The sequence below is a fragment of the Sphaerodactylus townsendi genome, linkage group LG05, assembly GCF_021028975.2.
Source record: "Sphaerodactylus townsendi isolate TG3544 linkage group LG05, MPM_Stown_v2.3, whole genome shotgun sequence".
Classification (NCBI taxonomy): domain Eukaryota; kingdom Metazoa; phylum Chordata; class Lepidosauria; order Squamata; family Sphaerodactylidae; genus Sphaerodactylus; species Sphaerodactylus townsendi.
The window spans coordinates 8,236,534-8,258,287 of record NC_059429.1 but is presented as its reverse complement, the minus strand read 5'-3'; the positions used below and the strand labels follow the sequence as shown (position 1 = coordinate 8,258,287).

Below are 21,754 nucleotides of genomic sequence, written 5' to 3'. Positions count from 1 at the left end.
GGGATCTTTTTGAAAAGGCCTTCCGTGATTTGAGAGAAGACCCCCCCCCCCCCCCCCGCCTCACACACACACACAATCCCTCCCTCCCGAGCCATCTTCATCTTTCCTGCATTTCAGAATTGCTTCTTGAGACTCCTACCCTCTTCTCCCCTCGGAGTGACTTATCAGGGCCACCGACGACGATCGATCTGGCTCCTGCTGGTGATCAGAGAAGCATAAACAGTAGTTAATAAAGTCGGAGGCGTGGGGGGCATCTGGGGCCAGGTGGCTGGTGGCTGGAGGCAGGCGGCCACTGAACGGCTGGCCTTCCTCGGGAGGGAGGCAGGCACTTGGGAGCTCTTCTCTTTCCTTCTTACATCTCATCACGTCAAGTGGCTGTCTCTGCTCTTCACGTCACGGTGGAATGAGCAGGAAAGCTATGCAAAACCCCCGGCTGTTCTGGAGGTGGATGAGCCTTCTCAGTCCCTAACGTGCCAGGGAGAGGGTACACTTATAGGACAAGGAGAGCGCGGCCCTCCAGCTGCTTCTCCCAATGTCGACACGGGCGCATTATAAATTTCTCCCCCCTGCTTAGCAAATCTATACAGGAAAAGGGGCATCTGAATTCGAGCCACCCAGGGACGTAGGTATAGATTATAGAGCTTATAAAAGCAAGGAGATTGTAAGCTCCTTTGAGTCTTCTACAGGAGAGAAAGGGGGGATATAAATCCAAACTCCTCCTCCTCCTCCTCCTCCTCCTCTTCTTCTTCTTCTTCTCCTTCTTCTCCTTCTCCTTCTTCTCCTTCTTCTTCTTCTTCTTCTTCTTCTTCTTCTTCTTCTTCTTCTTCTTCTTCTTCTCCTCCTTCTCCTCCTTCTCCTTCTTCTTCTTCTTCTTCTTCTTCTTCTTCTTCTTCTTCTTCTTCTTCACTGAGGACTTCAGATTCTCCCTTTAAATCCATGCCAAAGGGGGTGGATTTAAAAGGAGAATCTGGGGAAATTTTTTTTGGGGGGGTGCCTGCTGTCAGGGGTGCAATTGTTAAGCTAGCAGCACCACATTTTTTTTAGGAGGAGCTTTGGGAGACTGTCCTAATTGCCACCATCCAAGGTCCTGGGTGAAGTTTTGGTTCCAGGGAGGGGGTCCAAAGTTATGGACCCTCAAAGGTGTAGCCCCCATCTATTAGCTCCCATTGGAAACAGTGGAGGATGGGGCACCCCCTTTGGGAGTCCATAACTTTAGACCCCCTGAACCAAACCTGGTTAGTATCATCAGGAGAGTCCCCCAAACAATCCCTGAAAGTTTGGTGCTGCTAGCCCAAACAATGCGCCTGGTGCAAACCAAAAACAAGAAACACTAAAAAATGTTTTTCGGAAAACCCACAAACTTGGTGGTGAGGTTCCAGTTGACATGAATGGGGGGGGTTGAACCCAGTTACCCCACCTACGTCCTTGATAGCCACCACCAGGCCACTTCATCCCTCCTGTGATTTGGTGAAGGATGTGACTTCCAAAATTTATCGTAATTGATAGTTAATGGAGCCTGTGTTATTTATTATCCTGCATCTTGCTTATTTGCTCCACCTGTTTTGGTTGCATATTGTTGTGAAAGTGTGTTGTGCACTGCCCAGAGCCCTCCGGGGGGGTACGGCAGTATATAAAACCCGATAATTAATTAATTGATTGATTGATTGATTGATTAATTAATTAATTAACTGTAGATCACAGCAAATAAATGTTTGCCCGCTCAGTCTCTGCACAAGTTACTAATTTGGGTCTTGTCTCCTTCCAAGCAGACTAGGTTAGGTTAGGGTGGGTAATATTTTGACCCATCTCTTTGTCAGGTGTGAGGACGCTGTTCATTTTCTCCCAATGCAGAGGGTCTGCAGAAGCGCCCGTCCTCAGAGGAGGCTGCCCGTTCTGACTCCGCATGAGTCACTGTTCTGTCTTGCCTTACTTTCCAGTCAGCCTCTGCGCACACACCCTCTCTTTCTCTCTATATGCAAATAGATTGGCTGGGTCTTCCCATCAGATCATTTAGTCACTCCTAATGCAGGCAATGGAATTACCCCACTTCAGACTTCCTGTTGAAACTCTTTCATAGGCCGTTTCTCCACTTTTAAAAATGACGGTTTCATCCGGTGTGGACCTTTTCACCGCGGGGATTGTGTTCCCCGGCTTCCCCATTGCCCCGTGGAGAGGGCGGGGTCATCAAAAGGCTCCGTTTTCCCAAGCCAGGCGCCATAAAATGACCAGCTGAGAGGTATGAGCAGCAGAATGCGAGGCTGACTGCATTGGCCAGCCACCCTGTGGTAGAGGGAAGTGCCAGCTCTGGACCCCGCGCTACTTGGCAAGAGTAGCGCGCAGCAAACGGTGAGTGGGGAAAGGCCCAGAGTCACTGTCTCCTTTGAAATGCGCAAAAAGATGCTTAATTCTTATGCATTCCTAAAGTTAACTCGTGTTCCTGTTTAGAGTGGTACATCTCTCCAATTGGAAAAGGGGTTGGGTGTGGACCCTATATCAGCTATCAGCGATTTGGGGGAAGTGTGTCACCGGAGGGCCTCAGCCAGTGGTGGGATTCAAATAATTTCACAACTGGTTGTTTGCAAACATCATTTTAACTGAGGCCAGTGGTGGGATTCAGCCGGTTCACACCACTTTGGTGCTTATAAACAACCAGTTGTTAAATTATTTGAATCCCACCACTGGCCTCAGCATTTACTGCTTTGACTTTGAACCATGCCAGTGTGGGCAATAAACTGATGTCCACTTTACTTAGCCAAAGAGATTCAGTGGAACCTCGGATTTCGCCAGTAATCCGTCCGGTGATTATCGACGAAATCCGAAATGGGCGATTTCCGAAACTGCGCTGTTTGCGCGTGTGCGACGTTCGTGCATGCACAAACAGCGTAGTAAATTGCGTAATTTACGCAATTTACGTTGGCGAAATCCGAGACTATCGGCGAAATCCGAGACGTTCTAACAGCTGGTGGCGACCGCTGAAAACCGAAATCGGCGATTTCTGAAGGCGCCGATTTCCGAGGTTCCACTGTAGTAGGTTTTTACACTTGGGTTTTGCATGTTTGTGGCCGCATGCTGTTTCAGCTTATCCCATGATTGTTTGTTGTCATCCTGGGTTTCTTCCAGCTGTTTTCAGACCACTTTCACTCCAATATTTTCGGAAGCTGATTTTGAATGGGCTTATTCTGAGCACGCAAGGCTTCTGTTGGTTTTCTTTGTCCTGCTCACATCCTGCCCGATTTCAAGTGATCTCATCATCTTTAAACTATTCTCTCCTCTCATGACTAGTGATTTCACTTTTTAAAAAATGGCCTGAACATATTGATATGCTGCCATATTGTTGTGATTGTAATTTCAGAAAGTTCTCTGCTTTTCCAGGTTTCTTTTTTTCTTTTTAAGTCTCCCATCTCCTTCCTCCCCAGAGATCTAAGGACAAAGGCTTGAGGGAAAAGGCTAGAGACTTACTTAAAAAAAAATTAAGCTAGGAATTCAGAGAAACCTGTCGAATGATCCTTACTACACGATGACGTTATATAGATGTTTTAGGGCCTTTAAAAAAAATAAGGGGGGGATGTATGACACCCCCAATAATGATACTGATGAAGACAGCCCTCTCCCTTGAAAATCCTCGTTACTGAAGGTACATGTGGGGAAAAAATAAACTGACTCTACCACAATAAAAATTCACATGGCGGCAGATATGCGGGGAAAAACTTTCCCAAACCAATTCCAATACTTGTTGCTGAACTCACAGGAAAATGTGGAGTAACTTGAGCATTCCCGAAAGATTAGTGTCTCAGCAGAAGTTGCCGTAGCGTTGGTGGATTTTCAGACAATGTGCACTTTCCCAGTCAAGCAGTGACGGACCCTGATCGGATCCTTCAAAAGAATTATGGGATAAACGCAGCAAGAACTATACCTCCTCAGTGGGGTGCCTGTTGCATCTCTACACGAGCCACTGCCGTGAGGTGCTTATCATGAGTCTTCTGCTTAACTTTGGAAGAGGCTGCCCGATGTATCTCTGCATGTGTCCCCGCTGTCCTCTTGTCTCTTTCCAGCAGATCCTTCAAGGACATGCCTTTTTTCCCCTATTTTGCACTGCAAGAAAGAAATCTATTGTTAATTCATACTCTCCCCCCCCCACTCCCCCCCCCGCAACCAATTATGTATAAGGCAGGGCCACATACAGCAAGATGGTATCTCATGGCAGGACTTTGTGGGGAAGGGGAGTCACTGGGGTTCGTGGCAGCGCAGAAGTCACCCCTGAACATTTGTGGTGAAGCTTTAGTGCAGTGGTGGCGAACCTTTGGCACTCCAGATGTTATAGACTACAATTCCCATCAGCCCCTGCCAGCATGGCCAATTGACCATGCTGGCAGGGGCTGATGAAAATATGAATCCTGGAATTATAAAGATCACTCACCACTGCCTACACTAGTAACTGAACTTCAAGCCAAGATGGTGAGGGTCTTGCTTGACCTTTTGAGCGCCACACCCCTACAGGGGTGTGGTGAGGGTTTTCCAGGGCGAGGCGGGGGCATAGCAGGGATGCAGGGCACACACGTGCCCTGGGCGCCGTTCCCCCTCGCTCCGCCCCGCCCCTGTGTGACTGTGAAGGAGGGAGGGACTGGGGAAGGGGAGGGCACTTGCCTTTCTTCCCTTGTCTGTCTGTCATTAGGTAGTTTCTTTTTATCATGTCTGTTTTGTCTCCCCCTTTCCTCTCTCATCTCTCTTTTCCCCCGCCTCATCTCTTCCTTCCTCTTGTCCCTTTTCCTCCGCCTTCTCTCTCTCCTCCTCTCCCGTGGTTCTTTCCACCTTCTTTGCTCTTGTCTTCCTGCAAACATCTCTCCCCTTTTCCGTCCTCGCTGGCATTCCCCGCTCAACCAACCCTCTCCTCTTCTCTCCTGCTTCCCACTCTTCCTGTCTCCTCTCCTGTGCAACCCCCTTCCTCCCTTCTCGTTCTCTTCCTCTCCTCTTTCCTCTGCCCCGCTCCCACTACAGTAGACGTTAAGGAGGCTAAAGTATTACCCTGGCCACCGCCGGTGGGACAGCTGCCGGGTACAGAGGAACCCCTAGATCCAGAAGGTGACTTCTTGTTTTACTCCTTCCCCAATGTTGCTGTCGATCCGTTTTTCTCACCTTCTTCCTCTTACATGCACGCACGGGGGAACACAAAAACGGCAATAGGTGGGAGGTGTGGAGGCAGCTATTACTGAAGTGGCAATTGCTTGACTCCAGTTTTGGAAGGTGACAGCTAGAGTGCTGTTTTACGCCCAGAGCTTTTATCTGAAGAGGCAGGGATTCAACAGATTCAACAGCTTTCTCGTGCTGGGTAAAAGGCAGAGGGCCTTTTATCGTTTGTCTATAAAGTTCTTTATTTTATTTATTTATCTCTCTATATATAAAACTAACAGTGTTTTTGTTGATGATAGTATAACTCAGTAACTGCTGGGCCAATTCCTCTGAAAATTCCCAGCCACTATAGTCAGCCAAGTGAGAGTGTTTTTAGATGTTCACATACCTGAAATTTCACACCTGGCCCAGGTAAAACGCCTTTTTCCTGGCTCTCCATGGTGAAGGACATGCAGCTGCCTGTGTGTAACTGTCACCCTTAGAAATGTGTTAGGAGTGCTGCTTAGGGGAGATGTTCTACTCAGACCCAGCCAGATATGAGCAGTGGAAGCAGTACATAGGCAGTAACTCGAGTGGAAGTGAAACACATACACACACATACACACACCGAGGGGAGAGGGAAGGGAGGGAGAGGGAGGAGGAGGGTGGTAACAATGCAAAGAAAGGAAGATAGGGGAGAGGAGAGGAAAGGGGGGGGCGAGGAGGAGGCATGCAAGGAAGAGAAGTGAGAGAGGGGAGACAGTGAGGGGTGGCATGCAATGGAGGAGGAGGAGGCAGGGGGGGCCCAGCATCTTGATATGACCCACCCACCCTAAGCGGAGGGAAAGGGAAGGGAGAGGGAGGGAGGGAGGGAGTGGCATGCAAGGGAAGAGAGTGAGGCGACATGCAAGCAGGGAAGAGGGAGGGAGGGCAAGGCACCCTAGATTCCCTGAATACTGCAGTTACAGTTAAGAAAACCAAGGCACGCATTACTCAGGAAGTAAGAAACAAATGGGTACAGCAACCGTGACATACTTTGAATGGCTTCATCACGCCCCTCAGAGGGTTTCCTCAGAAGCAACACCCATTGCCACCAACCAAACTTACTCCCAGGTAAAGGATCATGACCAGCCAGCCTAGATGTGTGGGAGGGGTGCCTTTCCATTCCCAAGGAATCGCGGGCACACACACATCAATGACATCGCATACAGTATCCAGGCCTCGCGTGTTTGCACATGAAGCACGTACGCTTGCTTTTGGCCTCTGCAGTTGATTTGCTGCTGCTGTTCCTTTCCCATTTCACCACAATAAGCCACAGCAACACGTGGCCGGGTCCTGCTAGTTTATATATTAAATTTGTTAAACCGCCCACCCCCAAAGGGCATGACGCCTGTGGGGAATGGGAGGGGCTACTTAAATAATCTTAAATAATCTCGGCATCCCCATGGAAACATGTATACATGCCCTGTTTCCCCAAAAATAAGACCTACCCTGAAAATAAGCCCTAGCATGATTTTTTGGGATTTTTCGAGGATGCTTGAAATATAAGTCCTACTCTAAAAATAAGCCCTAGTTATGGATTCCCCGGCGCAGCTGATCTGGTCACATGGGGAGCACAAAATCATGGGGAAAAAATAAGACATCCCCTGAAAATAAGCTGTAACGCATCTTTTGGAGCAAAAATTAATATAAGACCCTGTCTTATTTTCGGGGAAACGGGTTCATGCATACATACACCTTTATTTTAAAAATATAGACCATTTATTTTAAAAAATAAAGACCATTATAATAATTAAAAGGAGACACAGTTGATTAACATTAAAAAATAAAAAATAGAATGAAACACAAAATTAGATAAATGCATGTATTATATATTTTAAAATACCTAGATCAACACCTATTTCTTAACAACATGAAGGCTATTTAATAAAAAGGACATCAAAGATGCGACAGAGGAGTCGGCTCTCAGTGCAAGAATAGGGGTTAAGAACCGAACCCGAATCTCAGCACAGAATGAACAGAAGAATAAAGTGTGTTGTACTGTTTCAATAGTCCCTGAATCACAAGGGCGGACTCTTCCTGTATATGAGTCAGGGCAGATGGCATAGTGTTAAAGCTCTCAGCTCCACCCACTTCACCCACATAAGCTCTCAGCTCCACCCACCTCACAGGGTGTTTGTTATTGGGGTGTGTGTGTGTGGAGAATAAAGAGAATGTAAGCCCCTTTGAGTCTCCTTACAGGAAAGAAAGGGGGGGATATAAATCCAAACTATTCTTCTTCTATTTGGCCTGGTATGCTTGAGACTCTCAGACTCAATGGGAAACATGTCTTCGAGGTAGCACAAATTAAGTTTTGAGCCTCAGTTTGTTATTTTGGGCAACATCAGAGGATTTTTATAAGCAGTGAATTTGGGGAGTAAGTATATCTTGCCTCGGAAAGATTTCAAATCAGTTTTCAGAAAGGGCTCCTCGATCAAGTTTGGTCATGAAATGCAAGTATCGTAGAGCATTCGGTCAAGGAAGCTACCCTGTCCAGGAATTAGCCTGTAGAGTCCGCATCTCTTACTCTGGCTACGTGGACAAGCAAAAGGCTAACATGTCCACTTTTCCCTAAGGTCTCCATGGGGTCCTACTTCAGGATCCGCCTCCATTAAAGACGTGGAGGGTGGTTGCCTAGGATGGGTCGGGATCCGGCACAGAGTTTCCACCTGCTCTAGAGTTCTAGGGCTCAACAGAAATGCAAGGAGAAAGCACTAGGATGGGTGTAGTAGTTGCTTGTACTATGACAAATTCATTGCATTGTTCTTGTTTGCACAAGACTGATCGATCAATTGATTGATTGGTTATTGATTGGTGTAGTGGTTAAGCATAGGGGGACTCTTAATCTGGAGAACCGGGTTTAATCCCGCACTCCTCCACATGAACGGCGAACTTTTATCCAGTGAGCTGGATTCACAATCACAATCACAATAGACCTTTATTGGCATAAGGTATACAAGCGTGAATATAGACCGTTATTAAATTTAAAAGAATTGTACTTGCCGTCTATGAGTAATTTTACATTCTAAGATCACACTTCATTTATAAATATATAATATAGATTTAAAAAAATTGACCATTCCATTGCACACGGAATTGTGAACAGATATAGTACAACTACACTTAAAAGGCAGGATTAAGATATTTCTAGGCATTTCGTTATTCACAGCCTATTTACTAAAAAGGTATAACCTTCCCCAGGATCTATAAATGGTATATACTAATTAATGCTATAAATTAATTAAATGTCCATTAAAATGCAATAAATAACTATGAGCTCCTTGTGTACATCTTCTATAACAGTGGTGGCAAACCTATGTCACGGGTGCCAGAGGTGGCACTCAGAGCCCTATCTGTGGGCACGCGCAAACAGAGTTGCCCCCACCCCACCACACACACATCTAGGCTGGCCTGGGCTGCCGGGCTCGATTATTAGCATTAAACCTTGTTTTGGGGAAGCAGTGTAGCTAACCCTGTTAAGCGCTGTTAAATCCCACTGATTTTCATGTGAAGAACTAAAGTGCGATCCTTTACCTGGGAGTAAGCTCGGTTGCTGGCAATGGGGCTTGCTTCTGAGTAAACCCTCCTAGGGTCGTGATTCACCCGTTGGAAGAGTTGCACAGTTGCTTCAGAGAAAAGCCACCAACTGCCACCAAGCTTATTCCCAAGTAACGCATGCCTCAGAGCCAACTGTTTTTTCTAAACTAAACCCTCAGAATTCAGGTTAAATTGCCATTTTATACTTACGTATTTTACAGACCTCTCAAGGACATGACTTGCAGCAAATAATTGGCTATTCTCCCAAGTGTAAAAGGATCATTACTGTTTAGCAATTTTGGGATTGATATTTTGGGAGGCACATTTCCCAATATCGGTAGTAATAAAGCTTCCCTCTGTGGGTTATATTTTGGGCAATAACATAAAATGGGGTCCAATGTTTCCACCATGGTGGGAGAGCTGGATTCATTTCCCTGCTCCTCCGCGTAAAGCCTGGCGGGTGATGTTGGGCCAGTCACAGTTCTCTCAGAACTCTCTCGGCCCCACCTACCTTACAAGGTGTCTGCTATCCGGAGAGAAAGGGAAGGAGTTTGTCTGCCTCTTTGAGTCTCCTTACAAGAGAGAAAAGGGAGGGGGTTATAAATCCAAACTCTTCTTCTTATAGCCACCTTTCCCTGGTGGCTCAGGGCAGCTTCCAACTGTTCAATAAATACATAAAAACAAACCATAAACAATTTATGCATCTAAGAGCCTTTTAAAACTGGCTGGCACCCATAAAACCTAGCGCTGTATAAAATTACTTAAAAGCAGGAGGGGGAAAGTGTAGGGCAGCGATGGCGAACCTTTTCGAGACCGAGTGCCCAAACTGCAACCCCAAACCCACTTATTTATCGCAAAGTGCCAACATGACAATTTAACCTGAATACTGAGGTTTTAGTTTAGGATAAATGGTTGGCTCCAAGGCGTGCGTTACTCGGGAGTAAGCTTGGTGGCAGTCGGTGGCTTTGCTTTGAAGCAACCGTGCAACTCTTCCAACGGGTGAATCACGACCCTAGGAGGGTTTACTCAGAAGCAAGCCCCATTGCCAGCAACCGAGCTTACTCCCAGGTAAAGGATAGTGCTTTAGTTCTTCACATGACAATCAGTGGGGTTTAACAGCGCTTAACAGGGTTACCTACACTGCTTCCCCAAAACTAGGTCTTAGGTTTAATGCTGATAATCGAGCCCAGTGGCCCAGGCCAGCCTAGATTGAGGGGGGGGGGCACTCTTTGCGCGTGCCCACAGATAGGGCTCTGAGTGCCACCTCTGGCACCTGTGGCATGCTGCTGGCAGGGGATGATGGGAGCTGTAGTCCATAACATCCGGAGGGCCGCGAGTTTGACACCTGTGGTGTAGGGGAAGCCAAGTTTGGGGGGGGGGGAACGTAGCTGCCTCAACCATCTGCAGCCTTCTCCAAGACCGCCTCCAACTACTGCCAGATTCCTCATCCCCAGGTCTGTAGAGCACCCCTGTCAGTTTCCCAGCTGAGCTTTGCTCCGAAATTCTCCCACGAGGGATTCCGATCCCAGCCCAATAAGGCTGAATCCCTTCCGGGCGAACTGACGGAGAATCTTTCTCAGTTCCACCCGCCGATTTACAAACTTCAGAGTTAGAAGAAGAGTTAGGGTTTGTATCCCGAATTCCTTTCTCTTCCTCTCCTCATTACAGACACCCTTGGGAGGCAGGTGGGGCTGAGAGAGTTCTGAGACAACTGTGATGGACCCCGCAGGCTTCGTGCACAGGAGCAGGGAAACAAATCCAGTTTGCCAGCTTAGAGTCCACCTGCTCTTAACCACTATATCACGCTAGTCAAAATGGTCCTCCCGCTCCCCCCTGCAAGCGTGGCCATCCAATTAATTGCTGGCACTGGGCAAGGCGAGAAACCGGACTGGGCAGATTTCACACTTGTGCTCCTATCTCTCAGATATGCGAGGCTGTTAAGCTCGGTCCGCTTCCTGCTCCTTGTTAGTCACGAATCCCAGGATTGCTTGCAGCATCTCCTCTCCCGCGTTCACGGGTATCCCTTGCCGGCTGCGTGTCTTTTTGGGTGCCGCTTTGTGCTATAGAGTTCAGCATTCATGCAAGCCGGATGGATGGATGGGTGGATGGGTGGGTTGGGTTCGGGTTCGGGTTCGGGTTCGGGTTCGGGTTCGGGTTCGGGTTGGTGGATTGGGTTGATTGGTTTGGTTTGTTTGGTTTGTTTGTTTGTTTGTTTATTGTTTAGTTTTATATACCGCCCTATCCCCGAAGGGCTCTGGGCGGCGTACAACACAGTTAAATCATAATACAGCTAAATACAATCAAAAACTAAACAATTAGATTCCAATATAGGTTGCCACTTGCAGCCTGAAAGGGGTGCTGCCTAGGACAGGTAGCATTGCTTGGATTTTACTCCACAGGTAACCCAGTCTAGCCGCTGACAGCGTGCCTGATTGCAGCGTGGGCCGAGCCTCTGGCATTCCTATTCATTGGAAACAACAATAGCTTCATTATAAAGTGGCTCGTTTTTGGAAGAGAGGACCACAAACGTCTCCATTTTTCTCTTTGGCCCTTTCTTCCCCCTGCTCCCCGCACAGTGCAGTTTGAGACCCCGGAGTGGGAACGGACATCCTCGGTTTCCTCCTCTTCAGGGCACCTGGAGCGTTGGCGCCAGACAAAGCACCTGCCAGGGAATTCCAAATTTGGCCGCTCCCAAAGTCCAGAGGGGAGCCCCCCTGCGGCAGAACGTGTGGATCCCTCGCTATCACTGGAGAAGCAAGCGTAAGTGATTTGGGCGGGGGGTCTGGTTGATCTGGGTGGTGGTGAGATGAAGCAGCGAAGCTCAAAAACATTTTCAGGTAAGACGAGAGAGAGCTCAATGCAAACAGACAAGGTTGGACGTCAACCAGAGAGGCTTGAGTTCAAATCACTTTGGGACTGTCGCTGTCTCTTTTCTTGCCTTATCTCCTTCCCAATAATTTGTGAGAATAAAATGGCGGGGTGGGGGGTGTTTGCCAGTCTGATGTCCTTGGACAGGGAGCAGTTCCACAGCATGAGGAACTGTATTAAAGGGTCGCGGCACTAGGAAGGTTGAGAACCACTGGCGTAAGCAGAAGAGATGTCCCTGCCCTCAAGGAGCTTACAATCTGGTTTCCGGATTTGACTTTTTTCCTCAGAGAGAACAGTTCTTTTACTACAAGGGTGGGGAGAGAGAAAGAGGGGAGAGCATGTTTTGTCCTGCAAGCGGCCACCAAACGCTTTCAGTCCCCAAACGGGAAAGGCTTTCCTCTTGCCTCGGTTGAAACCAGGCTTCGAGCCAAAGCTCTCCATTCATATTGCGGCCCGTGGAAACAGAGCATTTCAAGGGGTGTCCTTTGTATGAGGCGCTCAATGCAAGGAGACATGTTCATGGGTTGCCAATTGCAGACGCATCTCATTGTGCCTAGCGGGGAGTGCAAATCGCTCTGCGTTCCTGTGAATTAAAACGGCTGGCCACAGGCACTCTTTGAGTTTTTGCTTCCTGCTAATACAACAGCATGGCTGTCTCTTCTGAGTATCCATGCTGGATTCGGCAACCACACGGAGACATTTGTCCTTTCCCATGCCAACGGCCTGCTCTGTGTTTCCTCAACTGTCCAAGCTACAGTTATCGTTTATGCGGGATGAGGCCTTCTCTATGTTAGCCGCAGATAGGGTTGCCAACTCTGAGGTGATATAGAGGGCGGAGCTTGGGGATGGCAAGGTTTAGAGAAGGGAGGGACATTGGCAGGGTATAAGGCAGTGGTTCTCAACCTTCCTAATGCCGCGACCCTTTAATACAGTTTCTCATGTTGTGGTGACCCCCAACCCTAACATTTATCCATTTCACAGATGGAGAACACTGATGCAGAGAGTCTTAGGCAGTGGTTCTCAACCTTCCTAATGCCGCGACCCTTTAATACAGTTCCTCATGTTGTGGTGACCCCCAATCCTAACATTTATCCATTTTACAGATGGAGAACACTGATGCAGAGAGTCTTAGGCAGTGGTTCTCAACCTTCCTAATGACCCTTTGAGTTCGAAACCATAACATTATTTCCGTTGCTACTTCATAACTGTAATTTTGCTACTGTTCTCCGACGGTCTTAGGCAACCCCTGTGAAAGGGTCGTCCGACCCCCAAAGCCACAGGTGTCAAACTAAGGCCCTCCAGGTGTTCATGGACTACAATTCCCAGCAGCCCCTGCTAGCATGGTCAATTGGCCCTGCTGGCATGGGCTGACGGGAATCGTAGTCCATGAACACCTGGAGGGCGTGAGTTTGACACCTATGCCCAAAGGGGTCGCGACCCACAGGTTGAGAACCGCTGGTATAAGTCTAAAGAATCCACCTTCCAAAGCGGCCATTTTCTTCTGGGGAATCGATTTCTATAATCTGGAGATCAGTTGTAATTCCAGAAGGTCTCCAAGCCCCAGCATGGTATAGAAGAAGAAGAGTTTGGATTTATATCCCCCCTTTCTCTCCTGTAGGAGACTCAAAGGGGCTTTCAATCTCCTTGCCCTTCCTCCCTCACAACAAACACCCTGTGAGGTAGGTGGGGCTGAGAGACCTCCGGAAAGCTGTGACTAGCCCAAGGTCACCCAGCTGGCATGTGTGGGAGTGTACAGGCTAATCTGAATTCCCCAGATAAGCCTCCACATTTTAGGCAGCAGAGCTGGGAATCAAACCCGGTTCCTCCAGATTAGATACACGAGCTCTTAACCTCCTACGCCACTGCTGCGTGAAGAGCAGGTGGTGAAGAGCAGGTGGACTCTAATTGGGGTGGACCCCAATCCTCCGCATGAGCAGTGGACTCTTATCTGGCAAACAGGATTTGTTTCCTGTTTCCTCCACATGAATCCTGCTGGTGACCTTGGACTGGTCCCAGTTCTCTCCAAACTCTCTCAGCCTCACCTGTCTCACAAGGTAGAACCTCGGTTTTCATTGCCTTTGGTTTTCATCGGTTTCGATTTTCATAGATTTTTTCAGTGAAAAATTTGTCTCGGTTCTCATCGATTTGCAGTAAGATGCAGGGGTTTGTGGAGAAAAATCACCCGGACAAAGCTGTCGCGGGCCGCGTCTGCAACTTGTTTCATGACAACATCTTGCCCCATTTCAGACAAATCTTAAAGAGGCATCAGAAACTGACCTCTTGGGACAGCTTTCTGGTGCGACATTGGTCCACTGGCTCTGAAGCTGGTCCTCATGTTATTGTTTGTTACTGTGTTCAGAGAGGGAGCTGGTTTTCTGAAAACAAAAAAAACTAAAAACCCCAGTACGTGCACCAAGCCCTGGAAATCCTCTAAAGTAGATCTTTGATACGAGCCGTTCGTGTGTCAAACAGGTTTTCTCCTTCAAGGAAAGGTTTTGGAGCAGTGTTGGAGTATGTTGTGTGCTGTATTGATTATTTAAGAAGCAGAAGAAGAAGAAGAGTTTAGATTTATATCCCCCCTTTCTCTCCTGCAGGAGACTCAAAGGGGCTTACAATCTCCTTGCCCTTCTCCCCCTCACAACAAACACCCTGTGAGGGGCTGAGAGAGCTCCGAGAAGCTGTGACTAGCCCAAGGTTACCCAGCTGGCGTGTGTGGGAGTGTACAGGCTAATCTGAATTCCCCAGATAAGCCTCCACAGCTCAGGCGGCAGAGCTGGGAATCAAACCCGGTTCCTCCAGTTTAGATACATGAGCTCTTAACCTCCTACGCCACTGCTGCTCTTAATGCATGTGTTTTGCCATTGTATCTACAGGAAAGGGTTGATATTTTAATTATTTTTCAGCCCTCATAATTTTTTCTTGTTAGCCATGTTATTGACCCAATTATCGGGCAGACCCGGTGCCAATAAATCATCATTCTAAAGTTGCAGGAAAACATCCACTGATGGACGTAGAGGGAGGATCTCAAACCTGCTGTCAATTTTGCCCTGTTGTATTATTGCGAGTCTTATTTTACGAACACTTTACATTGATTTTTTCCCCCTTTCGTTCAGTTTTTCCCCCAGTCTGCCAACTGCCTTCAGTATGCCAATAGAAAGTGAAGATGGAAACGACATAAATGAAGGCACGTTTTATAGTTGTACGCTACTTTTTCAGGCAAACGTTGGTAAAGCAGATTAAAGCCGTTAAAAAATGCAGCCCCCCAAATATAGATCTGGCCACTTTTATTTTTGGTTTTGTGTACTTTTGTCTCCATTGTGGTGACTGCTAATTCTCTGGTTTCCTTTCCATGGCAAGCAAGCTTGGTGTGGTGCTTAGAATAGGACCTGGAAGATCTGGATTCAAATCACTGCTTTGGCATGAAACTTGATGGGTGACCTGCAGGCGGTTGCTCTCTTCCTGCCTTTCTTACCTCACAAGGTTGTTGTGAGGATGAAATGGGGAAGGGTCACAATCTACTGAACTCTATATATTTATAGAGAGGGATCTATTTATAGTCTGCCTTTCTCGATGGGACTGTAAGGAACCAGTAAAGGCCAAGCCAAAAGTAACTTTTCAAGTTCTTTATTGAGCTGGCATTCTGAGTCAATCACAAGCAATGCGGGAACTGACCCCCCCCCCCAAATGTTTGAACAGCCTCTTTTACGGGCTCCCAACCAGTTCCCGCCAATGTTAGGTAAACACCCCTAAGTTCTCACCCAAAACCTCTTTGAAACAGTTTCACACAGACAGGCAGAAGAAACAAGAGATACTGATAGTAGAAACATTCCCCAGTCTGGGCTCCCCGCCAACTTTGTCAGAAGAAAACCTTCCAAGGTTAAATAGCAACCTTACAGGGACTCAGGGTAGACTCAATGGCGTAGCACCAAGGGGACGGGGGGGGGGGGCGTGATGCACCAGGTATGCACCGATACAGGGGCATGGCAGGGACGCAGGGCGCTATCAGAACCTCCTTGAACCAAACAATTGAAACAGTTGTGATGAACAATGAATTGTTTATTGTAGGTCAGATAAGTTCCATACACGGTCCAAGATGCCTCTGGCTTGACTCAGCCGAGACGTCTCAGTCATAAAGCACCCAGACATCCCTTCCCCCTCCCACCATACAGTTTCTCAGCAGTACTACTAAGAACCAAAGCATTTGGCCTTCAATAAGGCTGTTTCCACATGGGGGGAATACAGCGCCCCAGGGACGGGGGAAAAAAACAGTCCCCGGGGCGCTGTTCGCACAGGAGGCGCTGTTGCGAACGAAGATGCCGCTTTGAAACCTCGCTCCCTAAGCGAGGTTTTTGAAAAGCGGCGACTTCCCGCCGACGCGGTGTGAACCGCACTGGTGTGAGGGCGCCGCTTTTCGCCCCTCCAGTGCCTGCGAGGGACTTACCTTGCGTTCCTCTGCAGCTCCGAGCGGCTGGAAAGACACGCCCACGCTGCCTTGTGACCCCCGAGGGTTGGAGGGCAGCGTGGGCTTGTCTTTCCAGCCACCCGGAGCTGCAGAGGGACGCAAGGTAAGTCCCTCGCAGGCTCCCTGCGCGGCTCCATTTGGAGCCACCCCTGCAGGCAGTGGTGGCGGCAGGACTACCCGCATGGGACCATGCGAACGGTCCCGACGCTCCACCGGCTTCATCAAAGCCGGTGGGAAGCCGCTGCCTCTGGCCGTGCGGAAATGGCCTAAGAGCGGGAGAGATCAGCAGAGGCAGAAAGAAACAGCGGAATAGTTTCACACAGCAAATTCACACCAGGCAGAGATCCCATCCCCCAATACTCAGGCCATACCGACAGGCGCACGCGTGCCCTGGGCACAGTTCCCCCTCGCTACGGCTCTGGGTAGACTCGCAGCCAATAAAATCAACAGGGTGGGACATTCAGTAAAGCACAATGTTATTTTAAGATAAGAACATATTCCACAGAACTGGATTCCGCATAGTAGTGGGATCCAAAAATTTCAGTAACAGGTTCCTGTGGTGGTGGGATTCAAACTGGCGTAGTGCCAATGGGGCAGGGCGGGGCATGATGGGGGCGTGGATGGGCATTCCAGGGGCGGGGCTGTGGCAAGGACGCAGCTGCTGTGCCGGTCCTTGGGCGGGAAACAAATGCACGCAGGCGCAGGCCGCCACGCACGCCGGTGCACCTCCTGCTAGACTGCTTCAAGTTCTGCGCGCTACTGCTGAGAGGAGGGGCGTAACTAAGGCAAAAATCGCGTGGCAAAATCACCAATTAGTAACCCCCTCTCGGCACACACAAATAATTAGTAACCTACTCTCGGGAACCTGTGAGAACCTGCTGGATCCCTCCTCTGATTCCGCACAACATACGTATAACGGGTTGCAGTCGTTTTAAAGGAACCTGTTTTCCTTTTTCCCCATTCACCTGTATGCCCTTCACCTGTGTAGGCAGCGATTGGAGTCCACTGAAACAATCCGGGTTGTGGTTGCACCTTTCTTTTTTAAAAAATTCCCACAACACATGTGTAGCTATACAGGCATTCAGAAATGAACCCCTGCAGCCAAGCCGATCGCCCCACCGTACGATCGGCTGCACGTGTGTAACTGCGCATGTGCAACACACAAAAGAAAAAGGAACCTCCCTGCAACAGCATGGGTAATAAGAAACGTGTTGCTGTGGATCAGTCGTACTCACTGCCAGGGGAGAAAACGTGGTTGGGGGACTTTGTACCCTTTCAGGCGCTCAGAGAATCTGCCCACTGTTGGAATAATAACTCCTGGTCGTGGAGATTATTCCTGTTCACAACGAGCAGAGTGCACGGGAGGCTGAGAGCACAGCAGAAGTCTTACCTCGTGTGTGTGCAAGAGAAGGATCCCATGTGCATTCAAGCTAGCACAAAAGAAAGTTGGAGCCAGTTGTAGTTTCTGATCTAATAAAAAGAGTATTTATTAGTGAACTCCATTCTGGATAGAAAGGTAGGTAGATAGGTTCACTAATCTATCCTAATCTAGCTGGATGGTGATGGATGCACGGAGCACCCATCCTCCTTCTAGGTATGGTGAAAGTAAGATGGAGACGTCTCAAGAAGAAGGCGGAAGGAAGGAAGTCCTTCCCCCCCCCCCCTTTCTCTCCTGCAGGAGGCTCACAGGGGCTGACAATCTCCTTTCCCTTCCCCCCTCACAACAAACACCCTGTGAGGTAGGTGAGGTAGGTGGGGCTGAGAGAGCTCCTTAGAGCTGTGACTAGCCCAAGGTCACCCAGCTGGCGTGTGTGGGAGTGCACAGGCTAATCTGAATCCCCCAGATAAGCCTCCACAGCTCAGGCGGCAGAGCTGGGAATCAAACCCGGTTCCTCCAGATTAGATACACGAGCTCTTAACCTCCTATGCCACTGCTGCTCCTCAACATCAAAGGGATAGAACCAGCATGATAAAGGTGTCAATTCCTATGTCCCTATCTTGCCACTGGCTATCTAGTAAAACCCCCTCTGTAGGGTCAGGCAGGAAACAGCGTAAAGTCCTTCTCTTCCAACACCCAAAACCTGCTGGGTGACCTGCGCAGAATGGTGGACAGGTGGATTCTCCCAGACAGTGGACGGCAAAGAACTTAAAGTGAACAGGTGGGAGGGAGGGATCCTAGGTTGACGCTCTAACCGCTACACAACACTGCCTCTTAAGAAGCTTCCAAGAGGGGCATGGCTCTCGTCAGATAAGATCAGAGACAGAAATCTGCACCAGGTGATGTTTCTCTCTCCCCGCTCCCAACCAGGTGGTTCCACGGCACAATCAGCCGAGCGGAGGCTGAAGCCCTCCTGTCCCTCTGCAAAGAAGGCAGCTACCTGGTACGGAACAGCGAGACCAGCCGGAACGACTACTCCCTGTCGCTCAGGTGAGTGGACAGAAACCAATCCTCCCTGGTCTCTTTCCCACTGTTTCCCCTTTTCCTATATTGCCTGGCCTAGTTTTTCCTACCTTGACAATTCCTGCTGAATTGGTACAGTTGTGGGGGGAGGTTTGGGGCCAGGTTAAGGAGTGGACTTGCCAGCTCTGGATTGGGAAATTCCTGGGGAGTTGTGGGTGGGGCATGGAGCCACCTAGTGGTGGGATTCAGCCTGTTCGCACCAGTTCGGTAGAACCGGTACCTAATTTTTTGTTGAATTCAGAGAACCGGTTGTTAAAAGTGGTTTTCAGAGCCCTGGAGCAGCCGGGCACCTTGCCGCCCCGCTGCTCTGAGGCGCTAAAAGCCCCATCACGCCCTCACCCAGGGGAGCGAGGGGGCTTTTAGAGCAGCGGTGGCAAGGCCCTATTGCCCCTCTTTACCCCCGCAAGAAGTTCCTCTGCAGCAGGTAAATGGGTGGTGGGGGCGAACTGGTTGTTAAATTTATTAGAAACCCACCACTGGAGCCTTCTGTCAGGCTCTGGAACGTGGAAATAACAGAGACCGTAGGAAAGTCCTAAAGCAGTTTATTTCTACAACGCGTAGAGTAACAGAGAAAGCTGAATCTAAGCTCTCCCGCTTAGATCCAGAGATTATATCCTTCAATCCCCCCCCCCCATTTGATTCCCGCCAAATGTGTTTCACAAAGTGTATAACATTTGCACTACAGAGCTTCAAGAAACCTGGGAACATTCGCACCTTCCCGCAGGAGGGCTGGCGCCAGGGAATTGCCAGGGAGGGGAGAGGGAAACAGGAAAGCATTTACAGGAAACATTTGCAATTCTTACACAGCAAGACAACTGGGCATTGATAGGCTTGGTCCTGACACCTTCCAGGGGTTCCAGTCACCCAGTCTGGCCAAGTCACTTTCACCAGCAGCCATGGAATCAGGGACTGGTCATGTCTGGATGTCTAAGTAGCAGCCACCCTCGCAGTTGCCATCCCAAACTCAGCATCCAACGCCACAGCAACATCAGCATACATAAACCACACTGAGTAGTGGCTGGAACCTTCAGAGGTGTATCACACTGTGTAACAGACTTCTCTCTGTGATACACCTCTGAAGATGCCAGCCACAGATGCAGGCGAAATGTTACCCTGTTTCCCCGAAAATAAGACATCCCCGGAAAATAAGACATAGTAGAGGTTTTGCTGAAGTGCGAAATATAAGGCATCCCCTGAAAGTAAGATGTAGCAAAGTTTTTGTTTGGAAGCATGCCCGCCGAACAGAACAATAAGACATCCCCTGAAATTAAGACATAGCACATATTTGGAAGCAAAAATTAATATAAGACAATGTCTTATTTTCGGGGAAACACGGTAGGAACAAGATCTACCAGGCCACGGCCACACAGCCCAGAAAGCCCACCACAGCCAGTTGAGTCCGGCCACGAAAGCCTTCGACAATACATTGAACAGCCCATATTTTGTTTGTTTGCATTTATTCCCTGCTCTTTACTGCAGTCTCAGAGCGAGTTGCACTAAAAACCAGACAAAATCCAACAAACAGTAAAATCACAATAAAACCCCAAGTCGTGACCCCGGGACTGTCCAATAACAAGATTCTGTGTTCAGAGGATTTCTTTGTCATGAAACAGGATCAGGACTTCTTCTGCCAGAACTGAAGCATAAGCGGCAAAGCCCCTGATTATACCCCACCTCACACCCCGTCACCCCAACTACCAGTTCCCAAGGAGGGGTGGCACCCTGCCAGTCCCACAATCCAGAGGCAAGGCAGCCTCCCCTGGGGTCAAAACAATATGATTGAAGTCTATAAAATTATGCCTGGGGTAGAAAATGTTGACAGAGAGAAATTTTTCTCTCTTTCTCACAATACTAGAACCAGAGGGCATTCGTTGAAAATGCTGGGGGGAAGAATTAGGACTAATAAAAGGAAACACTTCTTCACGCAACGTGTGATTGGTGTTTGGAATATGCTGCCACAGGAGGTGGTGATGGCCACTAACCTGAACATAAGAACATAAGAACATAAGAACAAGCCAGCTGGATCAGACCAGAGTCCATCTAGTCCAGCTCTCTGCTACTCGCAGTGGCCCACCAGGTGCCTTTGGGAGTTCACATGTAGGATGTGAACGCAATGGCCTTCTGCGGCTGTTGCTCCCGAGCACCTGGACTGTTAAGGCATTTGCAATCTCAGATCAAAGAGGATCAAGATTGGTAGCCATAAATCGACTTCTCCTCCATAAATCTGTCCAAGCCCCTTTTAAAGCTATCAACCTGGATAGATTTAAAAGGGGCTTGGACAGATCCCATCGTTTCCAATGGGAGCTAATAGGAGATGGGGGGCCCCTGAACGAAACTGCGCCAAACCTGGGTGGTGTCACCAGGAGAGTCTCCTAAAGATACCCTGAATTTTTGGTGTGGCTAGCCTAAAACTGCGCCCCCTGCAGGCCAAAAACTGGAAAAAAAACACTAAACAATACAAAAAACACAAATGAACATGGGGGGAGGGAGACGAGGCACAAAACTCAGATTTTGCACCGGACTCCATTTCCCCTAGCTACGCCTCTGCCCACAAGTGAGAGCGCAGCTCGAGCGCAATGAATACTGCATCACGTTCATCACAAGCAGTGCACGGGGCACGGGGCCCCTTTGGGGGCCGCCTCCTGTTTTGCAGCTGACGATCAAATATTTATCCCAGTGCAATAAGGTCAGAGGAGGAATGTTTGCTTACTTGGAGCTGGGCGCCTCTTGGGACTCCTGACGGGACCGGAGAATCTCCTCCCCCTCATGATTGCTGGGTTGCATGTGAATGACTGGCTTCATGGCACCCCAGTTATTTTCTTTGAGCACATCTCCCTTCTTGATAGAGAAAACGATTCCCTCTGTCTGGCTTTGGGGTAACATTGACTTTTGTCATTTCATTGCTCCAAATTTTGTTAACTGCAGGTGTGTGGGTGGGTGAGGGGGTAGAACAGGATGTCAACACCGTGGCCTCCTTGAACAGAGTTCTGTTTGGGGAGTCCAGTGTTCAAGTTCTCCCCCTTCTGACTTTTTCTGCACAGTGATTATGCATAAAAGTTGTGTGTGTCTGTGTTCGTTTGTTTTGTGGTCACCCCGGGGTGTCCCACGAGGATCAAGACAAGCAAAGAGAACATTCTGTTTCCATTTCCCACAAAAGAGACAGGTCTGCGTCCCCTCCTCTCCCTTCTCCTACTCACGTGCTTTGATCGCACCAAGCCAGCCCCGCCGATCCTTTCATCTCCTCTTTCTTCTGTCAGATCAAAACTGCTTCTCCATCCCAC

General features: G+C 48.8%; 1 protein-coding gene across 1 annotated transcript in view; it reads left to right on the top strand.

The window, feature by feature from the left end:
* LOC125432325 (SH2 domain-containing adapter protein F-like) overlaps window positions 1-21,754 on the top strand; it is a 62,246-nt gene that overhangs the window by 37,886 nt on the left and 2,606 nt on the right. Inside the window, exons 4-6 of the mRNA XM_048495761.1 lie at window positions 4,996-5,079; window positions 11,259-11,442; window positions 18,321-18,440. Of these exons, the coding sequence (XP_048351718.1) occupies window positions 4,996-5,079; window positions 11,259-11,442; window positions 18,321-18,440 (388 nt within the window). The remainder of the gene's footprint in view (window positions 1-4,995; window positions 5,080-11,258; window positions 11,443-18,320; window positions 18,441-21,754) is intronic.